Consider the following 17,003-nt stretch of genomic DNA (forward strand, 5'->3'; position numbering starts at 1 on the left):
GTATAGCACCCAAAGGAAATGACTCAGAAGACTAATATTTCTGTGGCACAGTACTCTAATGGTAAGGCAACTTTTCCGCTCTATCAGAAAAATTAATAGAGAAAAAATAATTTTGTCCCATTTACGGTTAAATATATTGGATTTCAGTCAAATTTCAAGTCCCGTGTGGCACCCAAAGGAATTAATTAACGAGACTAATATTTTTTGTGACACAGTACTCTAATGGTAAGGCAACTTTTCCGCCCTATTAGGAAAATTAATACCCCCCCCCCAAATTTTGACCAATATTTCACTTCACCCTAATGCATAAGTTTAATGATAGAAAATTTGACGCAGTATTTTTCATAGAATCTGTTTATGTATTTTTATATACAGGATGTCCGAAAAATAATATACATTTTTAAAAATATTCTCGGCCCCCTGATGTGATATTATAATTTTTTATGTACCAAAAGGAAGTTAATATATGAAAGGTTTTTTAAACTAACTTACAAAGATTCAATGTGACTGCCCTTCGTGAAACGGCTGATATCTAGTTGACAGTTTATTTTTCCCACACTCGTATCAACATGTATGTCATTTCTAATGACAGCAAAGGCTTCTGTAATCCGATCTTACAGCTCTGTCACATCTCGAGGCAATGGTAGAACAAAGACGCGGAAAAAATCAACTACAACTGGAGCATGCCAGTTCTTTCGTTATAGTTCTTTCTACAAAGAAGAATGACCCACAAAGATTCGTTCTTCAAGTGACAGAAAAGACGTTCAACTTCGGAGAATCTCTGATATGCTCAATGATTCGTCGAGGATATTCTGAACCAAAGATTCGAATACTACGCCTGTTGATTAGACGTTGATATGGGAGGTTGCTTCATCACTGAAGACTACCAGGTTCCTAAAATCATAATTTCATAGGAATTCCAATATATCTACACTGAAGACGGTGTGAAGTTTTCTGTCATTTTCAGTGAGTGCCTACACAAATTGTAACATGTAAGCCTTTAATTCCAAACGCTTCCCAAGAACATCCCAGACTGTTGAGCGGGGCAATGCTAACTCACGGTCTACTATCCAAACTGACTTTGTAGTGCTGCATTGGAAGAATTGTCAAAACTCTTTCCACTGTCTCCTATGAATGCAAAGGATGGCCGGTATTTTTGCCTTTGCATAGGCAACCTGTCTCCATGAGTTGTGTATGACAATGCCTAATAGCGTTGTTATGAGGTGGATCGACCACAAACTCTTGCGGAAAGTTGTGTTGAAATGTGATAGTGGACTTGCCTTTGTGTATTCTACAGTACAAAATGCTTTCTGTTGTTATGTGGGAGCCATCTTGTAACAATTGTTTTCTCGAAAATTGCGGATATTTCCATCAAAACTTGCAGTACCTAATGACAATCCTTGTCACTGACACCTTTTTCCACATACTGGGCACTTAGAAAAAATAAAGAAAACTGTACATTCTTCTCAGACACTCTGTATAATATGCTTAAAAATGGGGATGCACTAGAAGTTGTATCTCATCTACTATTGATTGACTATAACGAATGTCTCTGAGCGCATTACCCTACCACTTGGGCAAGTTCGCTCAAACGTAACATTGTTTCCATTCCCGTTTATAGGAGTAATTAACAATTACAGTAAAGTCATGCATGAAGATATACAAGAAACATTACTATTTCTATTGCACTTTTTTCTTTTTTATCACTTCTTACAGTTTAGAGATTTTTTCAACTTCTCTCAAAAGGGTGCTATTCACCATTTTTCCATAACAATGTGTCAGATTCAAGTACATTCACAAACTTACGTCACAGATGTTCGCTGAACATGCTGGACTCAACTGTTAATTTTGCCGGAGAGACACAGCTCAAGATTATGGTCGCTAATCCTCTGGGGGCAAATGGGCTGATGGATTTCCAATAATCTACATATCTTTGCTAGAATATTTATCTAGATATCTGATTGCGAAACACACATGCCTAAGTGCCCACTACCCTTTCCGTCTCAAAGTTAGCCAGAAATCGGCGTCACTGCCCTGGAATTCCGTGCACGTCATTTTACATTCAACTCGGGATGCATTTGTTTCTTGTAAACATTGTTAATTTTAAAATATCTTTTATATGTGAAGGAAGGACTTTGTGTCAACAATGGAATTATTATGCTTTTCTTTTCATTCTGTTAGAAACTGTATTGTTGGGCTGTTACGGGGGAATTATAGCGTTCAAGGCTGCAGACGCGAAAAATAGAATCTGAAATCACAATCAAAGTAATAAAGGGGGCAAGTCATTAACAGACGTTAATAATGGCGAATATTAATTGTGGTGACGGCAATACGCGGACACGTGGCATGGAACTTGAAGATTCGCCAAGTCTAGAATTACCTCCAGCACCTCCATCATCTCTTACGTTCATTGACAATGGAAACACATGCCATCACGTAAAGAAATTTCATGCAATCACTAATTTATTTAAAGTCTTATCTTCGTATTTCATGCTTATTGACCCATGTACAAGTGTTGATATTTATGATAATGACGATGATGATGATGATTACGAATCGGTGATGAATAAATCAATGAGGCAGGAGTTAAATGGAAGACAGCACCTTGTCTTTAATTGTGACTGTGCCTATAACTCAGCAATTCAGCGTATTAAATATGGGAACATATTGCAATACTTATCATTTGGTTGTAGCAGTATGTCATTATATTCAAGCTACGCTGGAAATTCAAGAAGCGCTGTGACCTCAGTCGTAGCATCTGTGGCATTTGCATGGATTAACGAGGATTTCTGGCGGGACAAAGATTTAAGGTTTGTTCTTTTTCTTTCATGAAACTCGAGAGTTTCCTTCACTTTTAATCTTATTTACAGCCAGCTGTACTATGCTTTATTAGTTTAAATTTTCTTTGTAGAATGACAAAATCATGGATACAGTATGTTTTCTACCATCATCTGTTGTAGCAGATAGTAATGTCAAATACAATTTTGAATACTGTTTTATTTCTGTTACCAAACAGGCGAGATTCAGATACTTCCTTCTATTTACTATTTTCGCTAGGTAATCAACGTCTTTTTTTATATTTTAAAACAAGTAGGCTTATTGTAGACGTTACATTATGTTAGCTGAAATGTTAACTACTCCATTCCCTTCGCGGTATTTGAAACTTTTCTGACAGAAATTTCCCACCACCGACAGTAAACTTTCTTTTCTTTTCTTTTTCTTTTTCTACTTAAATATACCCTGGCTCGTAAATGATCGCCATTTTCCAATTACCACAGTGGTTTACTTTGTTGGTTCTTGATTGCAAGAGAGCTTTGAGTTTGAATAAAAGAATGGCTTATGGCATTCCTTCAATACTATTTTGCTTCTTCATAATACTAGGTGTGGCCATAAAATAACCGATTTTTATTTTTTTAAAAAAGCTGCCAACTCCTTTAACATTGTTACCACAGTATGACAAAACTCGAACGATCTTTTTCTAAGCTTCCCCTCTGTTTAGAGCGGTTTGATGCAATTTGTATCTGGGTAAGCCTGCGAGAAATGCCTGTAGTGATAAGTCATCATTCGTAAAACGCGTATCCAACTAGAACAACATTCTAAGGTGAACGTTTGTTACAAAATGGATACGGTACCGTATATCTTTTACAGAAACGTTGCAGATAATAAGGACATTGTATGGTGAGTCAACATTATCAAAAGCCCTGGTGTATCAATGGTACAACTATTCTAAATATGGAAACAAAAATATTTATATATATGGATAAATTTTAAGAAGCGGTTAGAGCTGATCAGACATGTAGCCACGCAGCAACTGACAAATATGCTTCAGGTAAAAAAAAAAAAAAAAAAAAAAAAAAAAAAAAATTTAACGAAGGATATAAAAATGAAGGAAGTGTGTCCTTGTTTCGCAAACTGCCTCGCATTTTTGACAGAACAGTAATAAGTCAACATGAAAGAGTAGTGTGAGGATTTGGTGGTTACAGCAGTACGGGATAACTTCTTAAAGTGCATGAAACCTGACAGACCTTAAATGCAGAATGCAGAATAGTCACTGAAACGACAACCAAACCAATAATCATCGAAACAAATTGAAATATCTATAATAACCTTAACGACTTGTGAAGCCTGAGCTCAATGCCAATCATAGAACTGCTTTGCCTCACGTATGACGTATGGAAAGAATTCGATACGATTTCGTGGAGTTGCTTTCCGAACACACAATTGAAAAAAAAAAAAATGAAACAAGACAAATGTACCAGCAGTGTTTCTAAACTTAGAAGATTTGGCGAACGAGCGACAAAAAACAGCACTTAAAGAACTATAACATGGACAGAAACAATAATTGGAATTAAGCAGTAACAATACTAATAGATAAATGTAAAAATAACGACAACAAAAATGAACAAAACGAAACTTAGCGGCAACCCGACAACGTTGTACCTCCAGGGGATATTCTCCATATAGCACGAAACACGACACCGGCAAAATTTCATAGATTGAGTTGAGGGCCGTGAAGCTCACTATTGGGTTCTATTGCTGAAATTGGTAGATTTAGGTCGTTTTACGTCTCTTTGAGATCACTATAGTAAATTGACTTGTTGTGATGTTACTCGTTCATGACTCTCAGAAGGAGCGGGTCAACCATTGTCACAGTAAGAACTCCTATATAATAAGGACCCGCAGAATTAACAGAGGAACTGGGGGGCGCGGTGGCTCAGTGGTAGAGCGTTCTCCTCCGGTGCTTGGGGTTCCTGGTTCGATCCCAGCTAGCGCCGTGTGGACTTTGTGATGGACAAACACCATGCTCGTGGGTGGGTGTTTTCTCGGGGTTCTCCCGTTTCCTCCCACTTTCTTCATTCCACCATTTCACTCATCTCTCATCATCACCGTCTCCTTCAGCCTAACCGGCATAACCGTGGGAGATAAAACTAAAGATTTCATTTCATTTTTTTAAACAGAGGAACCATATGTATAAATCAATTCCAGAGTGCCGTTATTATGTCTTCCGGCAATGACAACTGGCTTTAACAAGTTACACCTTCAAAATAAGTCTGATTGGGGAGATCACAATATCTCCCTGAACCGGAGCCCTGAAGAGATTTGATATGACACTGCACATGAAACTGTGTTATACCCAGAATTTAAAAAAAAGGCAGAAACAGAAAAGAAATTAGGAGAATTTCTCTAATATGCACATTGTCTCTTCCAAGGATATTATAAAATAGAAGATCTGTCCATACGTATCTTCATCCTACGAAGTCAATTAAACCAAAAAACAACCGAATATCGTCTGAGCCGGAACGTCTGATTGGCTACTCTTGTTTTCGCAATGATTGTTGGCTCGAAACATTGCGATTTTAGTGGTGAAGAGCGGGCGGAGTAGGTGTGATGGCTTCACGGTTTTGTTGTATGGGTAGATCCTCTATTTTATAACATCCTTGGTCCCGTCGTTGCTTCGAGTTTACTGGCATAGACCTAGTTATTTCATTCTGGTTACTAATCCAATCCAGTCCATTTAGGAGCTTTGTCTTCTCTTTCATTAAGTTGTCCTTAATTACATTATTCTTTTTTTTTAAAAAAAAAAAATAATAATAAGATATCTTCAGTTCTCTACTGTTATTTAATGGTAGAAAATGACTGATTTTCGTAAAACAAAACAAAACAAAACAAAGAAGTAACGAAACGGAAGGAAAATTTGATATTATTGTACCGAGATTATTCACGTATTGCATACTGACGTAATTACTACTGAAGTTCATTGAAATTTATATAAATGTTCTGAATGTCAGTAATACAAGTAACGTTTGATTTTATATGGTCAACTTCATTGACATTCGAAAGACTGTTTTCCTAATCCATGTGATGGAGCTAGTGTGAAAATATTATAGAACTGGAAAGCACATTAGAATTCCCAGATTGGTAGAATTCATTGGTATAAAAAGATTTATTTTAAAGAACGGAATATTTTGTTTTCTTTTCACATAGATTTAATACGTTTAGGGAAATTATGAAGAAATATGTTTTTTTGATTTATGTAAAAATTATACCGAAATTGATTATACAATATATTCGAGGGGTTATCTACAGAATATTAGTTAGTATAGGAAACATAAGAAATGTAAAACTTCTAAACCTTAGTTTCAGAAATTGAACTACTGTATATAGATCAGTTCCATATGACATACTATGGTTTGTATGAACAGTGCCATGAATATGTTAAAGGTCATCTCCATATTCCTTCCACAGAAGTAGTTAATATCCTGTCTCAAATAATATAAATAACATTTCTTATCATTGATAATTACGTTTATTTTGATTGTCAGAGTAAAATGAAATTATTTGAAAATTTGTTTATTTAAACACATGCTAGGATTTTACCGAAACTAATGGAATGATCCTCATAAGTTGTAGATAAAAAGCATAAAACATTGAAACTTTACAAGTGATAGAGTAAGGTTTGTTAAATAAACTGGTACCACGCAATGTAGTCCTTATAAACATAAAAATACAGATAGTTATCAAAATCATGAAAACACTTAAAAAGTGCTACTTACCAGATTAATATGGCGTTGCACCAGCTTCCCCCCCTCAAAACATCTCTGAAGTGACCTGGAATAATCACGGAGGTCGTGAATGGTAGCAAGTAGAATATTGTGTCATTCCGTGTGTAATGCATTACTCAGCCCATAAGAGAGGGTAGAGGTGGGAGTCTGCGCCGCATTCGTCTCCGTGTGCAAAGTGCCACCAACTATTATCAGTGCGCCATCGCCTTTTGGCGGATAGCCGTTTAAGTGAAGGAAAAATGACTGCTGGCATCGGTCCTGTTTCGGTTCCAAGCGGCGGAAAGCCGTCGTCGTAACGTTAGATGGCAGTTGTCCTTTTTCCGCCAGGCGGTGTTATAGAGACTTTTCGACGAATAACCGTTGAATGATGATGAAAACTCGGTAACGTCCGCTGAGAACTGTTGTGCCATCTGTTGTTCTCATATGTTTTTCCATGTGCTAGGACATAAGAACAACATGTGACAGCACTGCTATTCATGTAACTGTTGTCAGACGGTTCATTGGCTTACAGAACTATTTTGTGACCTATTACAGCAAAATATGTTACGTTATTCGTTACTTAGCAGAAATGTCAAATACCTTGTGTAAAGCTTTGCTCATTGCAAACAATAAAATCCAATTAAAAATTCTTACTGACAATTATTAGTTACTTCTGATATCCTCGGAAGGACATGCCTTTTGTGTCAAATTAACATACAAGTACGCTAAAGCGGTAGTTATTTTGTGTTTCAACCATGTATTGGTATAGACCTTTCAGGGCATAAATACCAATGCAACCCATTGTTCGCAAAATTGAGAGTAGAGAATTAAAGACGGCAGAAATCCCATGTAGCGAGTTAATGGCGGTAATGATGATTTCAAATCGGTTCTGGCGGTTATGAAGCGGCCATGTGTCGGTTTAATGGTGGTTTCGTGACCGACTACAGCAGAACATATTACGTTATTCGTTACTTAGCAAAAATGTCAAATATATTGCGTAAAGCTCTGCTCGTTGCAAACTATAAAAGCCAATTAAAATTTCTTACTGACAATTATTAGTTACTTCTGATATGTTCGGAAAGCCATACCTTTGGTGTTAAATTAACACACAAGTACGCTAAAGCGGTAATTATTTTGTGTTTTAACCATGTATTGGTATAGACCTTTCAGGGCATAAATACCAATGTAACACATTGTAGGCAAAATTGAGAGTAGAGGATTAAAGGTGGCAGAGAAGAGCCCATGTGGCGATTGATGGCGGTACTGGTGGTTTCAAGCCGGCACTAACGGTTCAAACGAGGAGAAATGGCGGAAGCCGCCTTATTACCGCCATGACGGTAAAATTGCATTATTCAGGTAATTTCGTAACAGTACCGCCATATTAAGCCGTCATCGGTCCGAAAAATTTTCGACGGCAGTCCTCCGCGGTTCGCGGTCGGTCCGACTACGTCCTGCACATGGAAATGTCTCCTGAACATATCACAGATGCTCTATTGTGTTCTAATCAGGGAATTGGGTATGACAGGATTTGTGTAACTTCATCCACATGCTCCTCAAACCACATTGCAATACCTCAAGCTGAGTGAATGGGCGCATTAGCATCCTGAAATTTAACTTCATTACATGGAGACAGTATCTGGAACATAGGATGCACATGAACCCCTAAAATGGCGACATAATCATGGGCAGTACCGCAACGGTATGCTTCAGCACAGGACGTACTAAAACCAGGATATTATGGCCGCCGGTATCAGAGAGCTAATGCCACCATGTTTCACGGTTGGAAGGAGAAACTGCGGATCATAAGCTTCTTTGGTATCAGAAACACATAATATGGGCGGTGGTTTAAAATAAGGTGAAAGATGACTCATTCGACAATATCATACGTTTCTAGTCATCCCCGGTTGCATGTTCACGGCACCATTGGCACGCTAAAGCATTATGTCATCTTAGCAGTCAATCGTTAAACTCAACCTCATATGATCATGTTATGTAACTCGTGGTGGTCTGTGATTGTAGACACATGTTGTGGGAGATGATGTTTGAGTTCCTCCGCCATTTGTACTGCAGTTACATGACGAATCTGACTGAGAATCCGGTTTATTGTTCGCGGGGAACCTCCCACTTAGGGATTTCTTTCAATCCCTGTTTATCTTCACTATTGTGGTCTTGCTGTGAGTTTTGTAGGCCCTCATCACCTGGACACTATCACTCGCGGCACACCCATTACACTTGCTAGTTTCATAACGCTCACACAATGTAAATAACCACCAACGAATTGTCCTCTGGAAATGAGAGAGGTCCACATTTCACACTGTTTTTCACAGGCGAAACAAAGGGAAGTGATCATAAGTATGCTGTATGATCAATGAGGAAACACTAACAAAATTCAATTTGCAGATTGCCTGAGTTTTCCCTAAACTCATACGTGGCTCTGCATTTTCAAGTTGAATATGAATGTCTTGAATATTTCTGTCTTGTATCTTCTTCTTAATGGCTTATTTACGTATAATGAGGGTCACAACATATCACTCACTCTTAAAATGTATTCTTCATTAAAACAAAATAAGTAGGAATTATTTTTTAATCTTTTCAACAGTTATTCCGATGTTTCGTTCAGATAATTGGCTGTTGACTTTCCTATATCTTCGATAACTTGTATAACATCACTCCACTGATTTAGCTTCAGTTTCTTGATCATACATATAATTTTCCATATTGGCCCAAAATGAGATTTTATTGCCTTCAAATGCTTCGAGAAGTTAAAAGCAGTCAATCACCTGTTTCCCCTTTTAATGAAATGTCAACTGCCTGGAGACCCATTTCGTGAACACGTTGTGATATTATTAGCCATTTGTTTCTGTAAAATCATGTCTACGGTTGAGTTCTAGTTCGTCTGTTCACTCGAGTAATCAATTTGTCAAATGTCGGAAGACTTCCTACAGTGTTTACTATTGATGGTCTTCACCATGTGATTTGTCTTCGACACTGATTTCTCCTGCTTAGAACTTACTCATCTATTTATGCACATTGCTGTTGTCTACTGTTTCCTCTACGAACATCTTTTCTAATCTCCTATTGATTTTAGTGAGGTCGTACCCCTTGTTCATCAAACTCTCTGTGATAGTACGTTGTGTATGATCCATATACATTATTTATCTGGTTGAAATACATTTACTGGAAATGCCTTACACTATCACACTACAAAGTTTTGATGATTTGTATTGGTTAGTAACAAACTTACGAGAGTCTTTGAATTACTCTGGGTACAGCCAATTATTTCAGTTTGCAGTTAAATTGAATGCCGGGAGAAACGCTTTAAAAATCTATTCATTTAACATCATACAATATGGTTCATTTAGTTTATCCAGAAAATACATACCAATGAAAAATGTAAATGAATAATACTGTAGTAAAAATCTAGTGATCACCTAATAAAAACTACATAGATACATGTACAACAGATAATTTATAAGTGAAAAACAAAGGATGCCTCCTATTTGGGATACTCCTAAATAGGCCACAAATGCACACATATTCTCCCTAAATTTCCATTTATTGTTCAAAATTCGGGAATAGCTTCTGAGCTATGCTAAATAATGAGGCACTTTACTGAACGCCTACCACATCACGACACATAAAGGTAAGATACTGTACTATTCGTTAACATGTGTGGTACAAGTAAAATTTCTCGTATACAATCTAAACTTATAGGCCATAACATTTGTTTCTAAATTCTAATATTTCCTGACGTGTCTCATGAGGCTGCACACTTGTTGCGAATCGCTACCTAAGAGACTGTGCTAATGTGACTCAAATCCATATTTACATATTGAAGATTGACGAGAGAAATCTGACCAAAACCCCAAAAAAACACTAACTTACCATCATTTTAACATAACAAAATTTTGCAATGTACCGTACGATTGGTTCCATTACGTTCAGTGATAATAAAATCGTTTGTCATACGGCTTGTCTTACGAAGGACGCTCAATTTAGTATTTCTTATTTTTTATCGGGCACAGTTCCGGTTTGAAAGGAGAAATCTGTGATTTTAAGCTTCTCATATATTAGGAATGACGTCAATCGGCAAGCACATTAGCCAGAGGTGGGAGAAAGAAATGGGAAAGAAAGAAAGCGACCTATGTTAGATACTCTCCTGGAATTCGACTGTTATGAACGATGAAAGTCGAGAAAACAACACTCAACATGACTGGAATGAGAAAGCTATTACATCTTTTTTGACCAAGTTTCCCCACCGAGAATAGAACCCAGGACCAAAGGCGAGAGGGTTAGCGACTACGCTAGGAGGGATCATAGCAGAACACATTTATTGAAATTACTTGCAAATCACAATAAGAGGTTTCTCAATTTTGACCTCTAAAGGCTTCATACTTCTCAAGAAAACCTGATTGATTCTGCCTCTAATGCATATTTCGGAGATTGAATAGTCTTCATCCTCCTTCTTTGCTTGGTAATGAGATGTTTTGCTTTAGCTGCCAGTGAGTGCAGTATTCAGGACTAGCTCGGGAGAGTAATGCTCCCGGAAGTAGAAACGAGAAACACGGTTCTGATTGGTTGGCGTTATCCACTTCTTGCCACATTGCATTAAAATAGCAGAAATCAAACACTTGCTGCTGTCGGCCTTCGTGGCCGAGTGGACTAGCGCTATATGCTAGTAATAAAAGTCTCTTTTGGCGTGAGTCCCGAGGAAAGTTTTTTTTTTTTTTACATTTTTATAACACTTATTAAATTTAAATAATATGAAAATAATACTCAAAAAAGTAATTTATTTACTTTTGTGCACATAAGTAGTAGTAGTATTTATGCCCTTGTACTCCATGATATAGGGCTCGTTTTGTTCCCCTTGTACTCCATGATATAAATTTTGTGATCAACAAAACAACTGGCTAGGATAGCGCGTAAAACAGCTGGCTAGAGTAGCGCGCGGAAAAACATACTTCCGGGAGTATTACTCTCCCGAGCGGGTCGTCAGTATTCTTGTTGTCTGTCAATATTGTTCTGTTCTTTGTTTTACGTTGCGTCAGTTCGCTCTACCCATTTTGTTACTCCGAATAAGTATGATAGAACCGATATTACAAATATGTAAATTATTATTATTACAGATTTTATCGGCCTTTGAGAGACAGCATGGAAGAAGTGCAAGAACAGCAGAATACCAGTCAAAGCAGAAAGATTCTTGTGTTTTCAGACACAAATGAACAACGAATGTGTACAGCAAGAAATGGTTTAATATATTCTGCAGTTTCTCTATGTGTGTTACAGATCCTAAAAAAAGTGTTTTAGTTAAAATTGGTATAGCCTATATTATTGGTTTTCTCTGTGTATGTAGGGCCTGTGCATATATATATATATGTGTGTGTGTACTTGTTGAAGTTAGTAATTTGATCAGAATATTAAGTAGCTAATATGCTTTGTTAATAGTGGTTAATAATAAAAAACTAACAACAAATCCTTCTATTATTTCAATAAATATAATGTTATAGTCTACAAAATGACATTTTAGTGTATAGATTTATGCGTATCGTCTTCATGATGTTATTAGGTATATGTGCTTCAATATCATAAGTATCTTGGGTTGGTTTAAATTTCTGTGAACTAAATTTCGTTTTACAAAGTACTATTGAGCAGATGGCCGGTAGCCTGTCATAGCTATAGAGAAACAGAACGTTGCAATATCTGTTATTTTGGTGCCGCTGTTTTAAATCATATATTGACTAACTTAACAAAATACAGATGACACTATGGATTTTGTAACAAAATTTTTAAATTCAGTACCACATGAATGTCCATGCTTTTTTCCGAAGTGACAAAATACATCTCTCACTAAAATAATTCTGAAAAACCAATACCACAAACATAAATTGTTAAAAAAAATATAAAAAAATCGATTATTCCTCACAGAAACAAGGATTTCTTTTAAGCTGTTGCATTTTAACAAATAGAAGTACAAAAAATGTGAACACATCTGATTGACTTGCAACAAAACGTCGTTAGTATCTCGTACTGTCCTAGTGATGTGAAATCCTGGGTATTTATTTCGGCGTGTAAATACCTAGATATTTACACAAAATAGATAGTTTAGTGGATAGTTTCAAATATCTAGGATCAATATTAACGTACGAAAATCATATTCACGAAGAACTTAAATGTCGACTAAAAGCAGGGAATTCGTGTTAGTATTCGGTTCAAAATCTCTTGTCGTCGCGAATTCTGTCGAGGAATTTGAAGCTTAAAATGTATAAAACGATAATCATGCCTGTTGTTTTGTATGGTTATGAAACATGGTCGCTTACTCTGAAGGAAGAACGTAGACTGAAAGTATTTGAGAACAAGATCCTGAGACGAATATTCGGACCCAAAAGGAACGGGAATGGGGAATGGTGGAAACTTCATAACGAGGAACTACATAATTTACACGGTTTACCCAACATTGTTAGGGTCGTCAAGTCTAGGAGGCTTAGGTGGGTGGGTCATGTAGCTAGAATGGAAGAAAGTAGAAACGCTTTCAAAGTCTTAACTGGAAGACCAATTGGAAAACGACCATTAGGAAGACCTAGGCGCAAATGGGAGGATAATATTAAGATCGATCTCGCAGAGATTGGAATACAAAGTAGAAACTGGATGCAGTTAGCTAAGGATAGAAGTCAGTGGAGAGCTTTTGTGAACGCGGCATTGAACTTCCGGGTTTCATAGACCATAGAGTTAGTTAGTTTATATATACGGTTATATCTATATATATAGAAATAGGAATACAAAGTAGAAACTGGATCCAGTTGGCTAAGGATAGAAGTCAGTGGAGAGCTTTTGTGAACGCGGCGTTGAACTTCCGGGTTCCATAGGCCATAGAGTTAGTTAGTTAGTTAGTACTCCTCATGGTGTCAATTGTTGTAGCAAATTATCATAAGTACCGACCACTATCGTTCGATTTACAACCAAATGTCTTATCGTGCTATCCCCAACCGAATTCATTTACAGCAATATAATACAAGAAAATAAGCTTTCCTCTTCTCTTGACTCAAGTGTAATTATGGACCGAAACAAGTTTCTATGAGAAATTTGTGTGTCAATGATATTCTTCTTCAGGTAGATTTTCACTGTAATGAGTTTCAGAAGTAGTGGAGTAATCTCTGTGAGAGTTTCATTGTTTTTCTAAAATTTTATTTCGTATGTTTTCATTAATTCATGCTAATGTAGCTGAATTTCACTAAAGCTATAATAGGAAGAAGCTGGTTGTTCCATTTCGAATTTTAAAACACTTTTTCCTTATTTTGGAAGTGGGCATGTTTCCTTAACTCAATGGTGCCCACCCCCCCTCATGTCCATGACGCAGCCCCCTCAATTGCCTATCCGTAGGTGTTCTTCCATGAAAAAAAATCTTTTCGATTAATTTTTACACTCTCTCAAACATATTTATATAGATTTTTAACCCCCCCAAATATTTCAATGACGCAGTTTGCGTCATAGCCCCCCCTTGTGGGCACCCCTGCTTAACTAAAGTATGGGAAAATGAAGTAAAAAGACAACGAAAATTATGAAATATCAATATTCTGAAATTTGTCTCCTGCAATCGCAACTATGCCCTAATTCTAAAGGATGACTACATGCAAATTTATACCCAGATGATATAGGTGTAAGCTACCTTCCGAATTAGGAAAGACAAATCGTGCTGGAATGTTTTCTTTACAAATAATTCAACTTTAAAAGTGTGTGAAATAAAATTATCAATATGTACAGAATACTTATAAATGAAATAGAATAAATTCAGAAAATATAGAAAGAAAATCTTCAAAGACAAATTAAATTTCTGCAAATCAAATTAATTATGCTTACCAAATGAGTGTGCTGATCTAACTTGTAACTTTTCAGGAACTACGATTCTATCAAAGTATTACGATGTATTGCAGTGTTATTTCTAGGGATTTAGGATTTAGATTTTGATTTCTGGGCTTTCGGCATCTAAGGCCATTTAACCCGTCACGATTTGAGGGATGACGTCTATTAGTGAGCACACAATCCTGGGAAAGAGAAGAAAGAAAGGATTTGGGAAGGAAGGAAGCGGCCTGGGACCTATAAGTTAGGTGTTAGTACTTAGCAGAGATGGTAATGTTTTTAATGGTCGGGGCTCACTCGCGCTCACTCCAACTACCCTCGAAATGGGTTCAACTTCATTAAACTTAATGACACTGAAGATAACTCAAACTCGCACTCTTTGAGTTCGGGTTCGCTATCTTCAATGGGACTTGCGTCAATTTGATATCCTTCTTTAAAATGGAATTTCTTCGGAAGGACACATAACTCGAAATGATCTTTTATATTGACGTGATTTTCATTATTAAAAATATACTGTATGTCCATCACCAAATAATTGTATTAAAAGGATGTCTACAATAATATTCAGGAACAGCATTAAACCTCTGTATAAGTTGTCTAAACCAGGGTTAGCCGGTTAATTCTTCATGACAAAACTGAGGAGTGTATTTCCAAAACATGCTAAATCCAGAAACTTCCGATTTTGAATTTAATATGGAAAAGTATATTATGGAACCTCTTACGTTAAATTTTGTGATTATTTTTTGTCAAAACACGTTATTTTCTTTGGTAAATTCTGTTTGAAATATCACTTCCCATAGTGTTTCAATGTAAAAAGATATAGTTTTTTTTTTTTTTTTTTTGCCCTTTCTGAAGAATTCTACCAAATGGATTTAGCATGTTTTGGAAATACTTAGAATAGACAGCAAAGCGAGAATTATTACGACATAGACAAATACTATTTAAAATACAAAGAAAAATTATAGTCAAAATATTGAAGAATATACGTATTTGTTAAAAGTGAATGAAATGGCGTATTTCATATACAGTAAAGTTTTGTTTATATATATACTTGGGGCGTTCAGAAATGATTGGCACTACAACTAATTTCTGTTCACAGTAACCATTTATTGAAAAAACGATTACAGTTTATTTTAGAGATGTTCCCCGGAAACGTCTATGCACCTTTGCTACCGTTCTGCAAGCTACCTTATTTGTGTTCAAACCATTCTTAGGGGGCATCTCTCTGCTACTGGCGGACAAATGCGTGGAGTTCATCATTTGTGTTGAACTTTTTACCTCTCATGCCCTCTTTCATTGTGTCGAATAAAGCATAGTCGCTAGGAGACAGATCTGGCGAATATGGAGGATGCGGCAGTACACTGAATCCTAGTTCATGCACTGTGGCAATTGTCTGGCGATTGTCATGTGGCCGTACATTGTCGTGTTGGAGAAAAACGCCACGGCCCCATTTTCTTTGTCAACGTTCTTGGATCCGTTGGCGAAGTCTATGCAGTGAACTGCAGTAGCTCTCACTGTCGATGGACGTATTGGGAGGGAGCCATTCCATCAGCAGTATCCCTTTCTGATCCCAGAAAACGGTCGCCATTTGTTTCCGCACCAATAGTCCCATCCGTGCCTTCTTGGGACGAGAGCTTCCATTATGCCTCCATTCCATGGCCTGGGGTTTCTTTTCTGGAGTTTCGTAGAGGAACCAAGTTTCGTCGACGGTAACCAGACGCTCAAAGAACTCGGTCGGATTTTCAATTGCTGGCAAATCTAGACACGCTTTTGTTTCTGTGCAACGGTGAGGTCATGAGGCACTCATTGTGCACACACCTTGTGAAGCTTCAAATCCTCATGAATGACAGTGTACAGGGAATCCCGTGATAGACCTGTTTCTTTCTGTAGTTCATCAAACGTGATTCTCTTGTGCTCCATTATCAAATCATTCACTCGCGCTGCATTGCTTGGTCTGCGTGCAGTTGCAGGAAGCCCAGTGCTTTTGTTTTTCTTTTTTGCACCGCTGTCTTCGCCTTCTTTGGATTCGGATACCGAACGAAACACGGATCTGCGACTTGGTGCTGTGTCCCCACATACGGCTAATAATCTATTGTGGATACGGTATCTTAATGCATACATCAACAAACATTTCAAACTGCTACTTGGCACCAGTTATAAGGGGGAGTGCCAATCATTATTGAACGAACTATATATATATATATATATATATATAAGCATATATTACCCGCTTCTCTGGGATGAAATAAATAATTTAATTACACACTGATATTGCTAATTTTCGGTCATTTTAATGTGGCACCCCTTCTCATCCCCTAAGTGTCGGGGCTGAAAATGGATTTAAACAGCATCAGAAGTCTCACTGTTCATCTCGGCCGCAAGAACTATAGATTCAACACTAATATCGGTCATTTTTGACCATTTATATATATATCCCCTTCCTCCGTGTTGCGGGCCATGGCATCGGAAGTGTCACCGTTCATCTCAGCGATCCCCAAAAATTTGGATTCAGCACTAATATCGGCTATTTTCGATGATTTTTAAATATTTCTTCCTCCAACTCCCTCAAATTGCGGGTTTGAATTTGGATTCAAACGGGATCAAAAG

The 17,003-nt window shown here is 37.2% G+C and overlaps 1 protein-coding gene across 1 annotated transcript; it reads left to right on the forward strand.

The window, feature by feature from the left end:
* Window positions 1-2,239: 2,239 nt before the first annotated feature.
* On the forward strand, window positions 2,240-11,917 carry LOC145669150 (uncharacterized). The gene is made up of 2 exons (XM_081737492.1): window positions 2,240-2,810; window positions 11,669-11,917. The coding sequence occupies exons 1-2, from the start codon at window positions 2,302-2,304 to the stop codon at window positions 11,847-11,849; spliced, it is 690 nt and encodes a 229-aa protein (XP_081593618.1). The 5' UTR covers window positions 2,240-2,301; the 3' UTR covers window positions 11,850-11,917.
* The last annotated feature ends 5,086 nt before the right edge of the window (window positions 11,918-17,003 follow it).

This window comes from Thermobia domestica, chromosome 13 (genome assembly GCF_964235325.1).
Source record: "Thermobia domestica chromosome 13, izTheDome1.hap1.1, whole genome shotgun sequence".
Lineage (NCBI taxonomy): Eukaryota > Metazoa > Arthropoda > Insecta > Zygentoma > Lepismatidae > Thermobia > Thermobia domestica.